This window comes from Cucurbita pepo, chromosome 4, assembly GCF_057944985.1.
Source record: "Cucurbita pepo subsp. pepo isolate OVF chromosome 4, ASM5794498v1, whole genome shotgun sequence".
In the NCBI taxonomy this organism is placed as follows: Eukaryota; Viridiplantae; Streptophyta; class Magnoliopsida; order Cucurbitales; family Cucurbitaceae; genus Cucurbita; species Cucurbita pepo.
The window spans coordinates 3,809,778-3,816,477 of NC_141801.1; the positions used below are offsets into that span (position 1 = coordinate 3,809,778).

Here is a 6,700-nt window from a genome sequence, read left to right on the forward strand (position 1 = left end):
GCGTACCCTTAGTAAAGCAAGGTAGAACACCAACCTTAACATATTATTTTAGTACTCAATTACTTCGTTTCATATACAAGGTAGTAACGTGTGAATTGATTGAGTCAAACTCAAAACATTCAAACAATTTTCAATTATCTCTCCAATCAAAGAAAACTTACAAATTTATGTCCCCATTCATTTATAAAATCGACCTTAGAGTATATCCATGAAACAAACATAATTTAACTATTTAAAATCATAAATAGTGATAAATTGTCACAACCCAAATTTTGAGGCATGGAAAGATAGAATGTGACTAACAGACTATACAGTGCAATATGAGTGTATGAGACAGACAACAAAAATCTACCATAAAATTTCGCACAAAAAAAAAAAAAAAAAAAAAAAGTGGACAAGATAGATGCCCTGAGTCAACACCCATTTGTTGCTAATGAGCTCAGAGTACCCCCTTGCCTCGACCAACAACATCGTGCACCTGGAAAAGAAAAAGTAGAAAGCGTCGAGTATATAGATATACCCAATAAGCGACCTACTTGTAGACTCTTGTTGCATTCTTGACCTAGTAGGAGACCACAAATTTTACTCTAGACTCTGAATGTATTGCTCTTACTGTGCATAAATATGGATAGCTAACTCAGCATACACAGTGGTAATCATGTCCGAAATTGAAACACTACCTTAAGAACTCTCTCAATCAAGTGGGGACAACATGATAAGTGCCAACATGCTCGTCATCCATGGGAGGTTAGCTGGCGAACTCATCCCACAGACCATGTAGTCGCCTAAGGTCATGGTGCTACCCCTTGTACGTGTTAGCTCCACTGAATACCCACATGATCAATATCCACCCACAAAAAAAATTCACCATGTATGGTAATCCCAATAACTATCAAGTCGCTCGTCCTTAATTAGCCTTACGGTTATCTCAACGGTGTCGTATCAGAGTGGAAAAGGACTGGAAGCTCTACTAATGCTATACCGATTGTTATTGGCCTAGATGACTACTTTTGACTTCTAGGGTTGTTGTGGTGGTCTTTTAAGTCTCCAGGGTGGTTTGAAGGTCTTGATATGGATTTACGTCTCCAGGTTCCTAAATCCTGACTCCCCGAGTCTGGATTGGTCAAGAGTACTAGTGGTCACACCCTTTGAGCATCTCTCCCGATTCAAATATGTTCGAGGCATTCCATCCTAAGTCATAGTCTAGCCAAACTGATGCTTTCATCCTAGTGTTAATCTATTTCTACTACTTATTCTCTACAAGAAAAATCCCACGTTCAACCACCTGGAGATAATGTGCAATCAAGTAACACATGATCAACTGGGTGATACAAAAATTTGCATCCTCCGTCCCAGCAAGATTAAGTACAAGCAGTAGAAGAACAATCTATTAAATCATGCAAGAAATAAATCAGTCATACCATTAACAAGTGTGACTATTCTCATGCATATCCAAACGACTCCTATAAATATTACTAGGGTCTTATTTTACCATTATCAGGTCATACCGAATCTAATCACCAGGGTTTTGTTTTACTAACATGTATGCATATCCAAACGATCCCTATAAATATTACTTCCTAGAATCCGTGTGGTTACTTACTTGGTTGTTACGTACCTTTCCAAGTTCAACTTTCTACTTCTAAAGGGCTCCAATTTTTTTGAAAACTCATGGTTAGGTCTTAGATCAAACAGAATTAAGATCAATATCAAAGCTGGGACAAAACATAGTCGAACGAAGGGCAAACGGAAAGAAAAGAAACTCTCTCGCACTGCTTACACAACCTCACACGCTGGAAGTGGGACTTATGTGCGATTTCACGTGTGTGCTAAGCTTGGTAGTTGCATTCCCTGCGTGAAACATGACCTGCCCGGACAAGTCCACATATCGAGTTGGTTCGGTTAGTGAGACGGTTGCTTGTTCAGGTCAGGTATCAAATTCTTGGGTCACAGGTGGATCTTGGATCGAGTTCGGATCGGATCAAACTAACTCGAGATGCATGTCATTGTAGAGACCAAATGCACTTCACCAATTCGTGTTTGACATGTGTCACTCCCTACACTAGCCACGTTCTATCGCCCGTCTGTCGACACGTATTGTCGGATTTCTTCACCTACATTTCAATTATTCCAGAACACGATGAGATTTCGATTTTGAACCAATTTCTTTCGAATTTCATAACTTTTGATCTGTAGCTCAAAATGATTCCATTTCTTCATGAGAGTTATAGATCTCGAATCCATTCTAAATATATATTTTTTTAAAAAAAAAATATGCGAAAGTTGAGACATCTCGAAACTCCAATTTTTGTCTCAATTCTTGACCAGTAAAGAGTAAGTTAAGAAAACTGACGTATGCTCGACATTACATGAGTATTCTTAATTGTGTAAAATAATAGTTATGATTACCTTAATTTCGTCAGAAACGATCGTGGGACAGTCTAAAATCGTCAAAACGAGCAAATTGAAGCCAAATTGAGCCGAGAAAGCTTACCACAAAGATTTATTTTTAATTAAACCATAAAAATCTTAAACAATTAAGTTAAAAAAAAAAAATTAAAAAAAAAAAAAAAAAAAAAAAAGAAAGAAAGAAAGAAAGAAAATCCAACCAAATTAAATTTATTATTTGACTTATTTGCTAATTTCTTTAAGAAGTGATTATTTTAATTTGGTTTATTCCTAGATCCAACAATAATCCCTTTTCATTGGAGGACTAAAGAGTTGACATAAAATTTAAGACATATTTTGGGACAGTTGACCTTTCCAAACATCATATGTTGGATTTTTTTTTGTTTTTTTTTTTGGTAATCTAAATTTATACATAATCAAGAGTCTCCCAATTTAGAAAATTAGTATCATAATATTTAAAATAATAAAATTCATAAAATATGACACTAAACTATTATGTTTGACATTCTTTCCCTTTTCAATTCATATAATATAAACTAAATATTGACATTTTTTTTTTTTTGTCGTTTGACATTTAGAAATTAGATGTGATTAAATGTATTTTCCCCATAATCAAATATTAAATAGAGTTTCCATATGGGAGTCAATGGTAGAACAATGAGAGAGCACATGAAATTAGTATAAATTATATGAAATAATTAAAAAAATAAGTTTTTTTTTAATGAAATTAAGTATTAAATAAGTGATGATACTATTTTAAAATTCTTGTATTAATGTCTCCATTTTGTATAAATAAGGAATGGGTTTATTATTATTAAAAAAAAAAAAAAAAAATCTTATTGGGTTCACTAGTTTTTTTAATTTCATCCTTAAAATATAATCCTTTATTTGGATGTCAACTCTCGGCAACAAAGATTGCAACCCCTTTCGAGAATAGTGATAAGGATCATCTTGATGGTTAGCTTTGTTCTATCTTCGTTGGTATTACTAGAGGTGTCAACGGGATTGCGTAGGGACGAGAAAAACCTCTCCACCCTTATTCTCAGATCCTAGAGAATTTGAGTATAGTAAGAGTTCTGAGTATGAGTTTATCTTCTCGAGACTAAAAATATGTATTTACATATTTGCCCTTTAGAGTATTTGCATTTCGAACAAAAACATCACAAGCTTGAGAAATCTAAGATACATGTCCCTTTTAGAGGGTCAAGTTTGGCCTCGACCTCGTATCGAGGCTGAGGGGCCTAATTTGAGCTTCAACCAAGTTATTCTTTTTTACTATGAAAATCGGACCCTTTGTGTTTTCTCAAATCTGATTGATGCTCGATCCATTTTACATTGGTTCTTCTTGTTGGGATTATTCTTTAGGTCCAAATTTATCCATACTAATATGATTTATTAAATATCTATTAGCTATAATTGATGATAGTATGAACAATATCATCAATTATATTGTTCCTTATAATATTGTTGTGAAATTTTTATTAGTTTTTGTGGGGATGTAGCAGAAATTCGTTGCAGTGAACTCGTGAGGATCAGGTTGATCGGGTTCTATACAAAGATTATATTTCCCTATGACATGACCACATTACTTACTGTTTGCTTCTAAAAATGAATGTTATCCCTGCAAAAAGTCCTTCCAATATGTTTTGTCATCACTCACAATTTTCAAGAGGTCACCCGACGTAGAATTGCTCAAAAGGAAAATATATGTGTAACTTTGGAGTTTCTATAATTAGCCATCCGATAGTAACTTTAAATTCTTTTAAGTCCTTCTTAGTCAGCTTATTCTCATGATTGCTCTCGTTCGAATATAGTCATGGTTCATTCATGTACCCTTCATTTACTCGAGTGTAAAAAAATATTATATAATTGTTTACCTACATATTTTTTAAAAATTTCAATTTCAATGTTAAACATAGTCTTAGACACTCAAAGTGTGTGTATATATATATATACAACGGGGTGAGGCGGGAACAAGAATATAATCTCCATCTTTGATCTCGTTTAGCTAATGGGAAGAAATCTTTGTCTACCATTTTTCCTATTTCCCTCCCCATTCAGTTGATTAAGTGAATGAAGTTAAATTTGTTGTTCACCAACTTCCATGGAACATAATATGAAGTAATAACTGTTAAACGTAGAATAGATCATATGTGTATAGTAAGATGATCTAGTGATTTACTTCTTTGAATCAAGGAGAATGTATGATTTCTTGGTTTGTTACCAAATCTATGATTTCCTGGTTCGTTACAATATAATCCTCATTATACACATCTATAAATACATGAGTTCGTGAAGTCACCGTGCTATTCAACCTAACAATAACAAGAACTCAAAGTTAAGAACGGACCAAACTTGTATATTGAGATATTACAAAGAATGAACAATGAATCTCTCTCAAATTTCTTTTACTATGAGTTCTGAAAATCAAAAACCTCCTCAAATCGCATCGCTCTATCAAAATATCATTCGATCCAAATCAGTCACGTTTGCTTATAGTATTGTAAATGGATAGTAAAATGAGAGGCAAAGAAACAAAAAAACACATTATTCCCCCCACAAAAATTACACTTCTCAAACTGCACAAACACTCCCATCTTCTCGTTTCATAATTCTTTCGACGTGTTCGGGGTTCGATTAAGCCCGATATCCATTCCATTGTAGGCGATCGGAGCGTACATCCATAAATCATCGGAGCTTAATAGCTACAATAATCATTTAAAATGAACATAAATGTCAAAAAAAATTGTGTAAAATGATGCAAAATTTTGTTTTTAGTAATGATTACCTTGATTTGAAGTTGTAGAAACTTCACATATTGAACAGCTTCCTCAAGCATTGTGCTGATATCAACCTACAAGCAATAACTCAAGACATTATTTTCCAACACAATCATCATGTTTTGTTTTGTTTTGTTTAAGGTAGTTTTGATTGTCTTACCTTTGTTCCATTTGGGACAAGATTTTGTAAGATTTTCAACCTCTCATTGATTCTTTCTCTTCTTCTCTGCAATAAACAACATAACAAATGAATGGACTTTTCATTTTCCAATGGAAGTTTTTGTTTTTGTTTTTGTTTTTTTTTTCTTCTTACCCTTGCATAGAGGCTCTGTGGATCTGTAGCTGAGCCTCTACTAGCCCTGGTTTTGGCCGTCTCTTTCGGATTTGATCTCGAGTTATTCAGCTCGAACGAGGCGTTGGATTCGTCTTCCGAGCAATAGCTGCTTGTGCTTTGCTTGCTATGAACAGCATTGCCATCTTCTTCAGCGTTGTCGCTTGAGGTAAGCTTCTGAGTTTTCTTTGACCTTTCATTCCACTTCTCTACCTATCGATGTAATAGTTTTGTCAGCCTCATAGTTTTAAAACGCTTCTGTTAGGGTGAGGTTTCCACACTCTTGTAAGGAATGCTTTGTTCCCTTCTCCAACCAATGTAGGATCTTACAATCCAACCCTTTGGGGGGCCAACGTACTCACTGGCACACCGTCCGGTGTCTGGCTTTGATACCATTTGTAAAAACTGAAGTCCACTGTTAGCAAATACTATCCGCTTTAACCTGTTACATATCGCTATTAGCCTCGCGGTTTTAAAACGTATATGCTAGGGAGAGGTTTCCACACTCTTATAAGGAACGCTTCGCTCCCCTCTCCAACCAATGTGGGATCACACAATCCACCCCTTTAGAGGCCCAGCGTCCTCGCTGGCACACCACTCAGTGTTTGGCTTTGATACCATTTGTAACAGCCCAAGTCCACCGCTAGCATATATTGTCTGTTTTGGCCCATTACGTATCGTTGTTAGTCTCACGATTTTAAAACACGTCTACTAGGGAGAAGTTTCCACACTCATATAAAAAATACTTAATGGAACTCCCCTATTGGTTAATTCATTCAATTTTATCGATTTCAATTTGAGCGTCACTTACACTTACATCGCGAGATCCCCTCGATCGTTTCTTGCAATTGATCTCAAGTTGGGTATGCCTCTTTTGTTCCATGGCAGCTTCTTCTTCAGGTAATTTCATGAACTCAGCTTCATAAGAAGCCTGCAAATTGTAGTCCTCCTCTTCAAGATTGAAACCACCATTGTGATCATTTCCAAGCTCTCCCAAGCAAAAGTTCATGGGGTTGCAATAATTATTATGAAGATCAAGGGCAGCCATGAAAGGGTCAGGAGCTGTGGAGTTGAAAAGTTGAGCCATGAATGTTGCAGCTTCTTCATCAGCTGTGAAAACTCCATTGAGAGAGCTCCATTGATCTCCATCTTCAACAATGGGGCCTCTTAGTTGCTCCAT

The 6,700-nt window shown here is 35.6% G+C and overlaps 1 protein-coding gene across 1 annotated transcript; it reads right to left on the minus strand.

Moving 5' to 3' along the window:
* Nucleotides 1–5,015: 5,015 nt before the first annotated feature.
* LOC111792816 (uncharacterized) lies at nucleotides 5,016–6,700 on the minus strand. Its single transcript, XM_023674405.2, has 5 exons — nucleotides 6,332–6,700; nucleotides 5,503–5,733; nucleotides 5,350–5,415; nucleotides 5,198–5,263; nucleotides 5,016–5,114 (listed from the first exon to the last, which is right to left on the minus strand). The coding sequence occupies exons 1-5, from the start codon at nucleotides 6,698–6,700 to the stop codon at nucleotides 5,016–5,018; spliced, it is 831 nt and encodes a 276-aa protein (XP_023530173.2).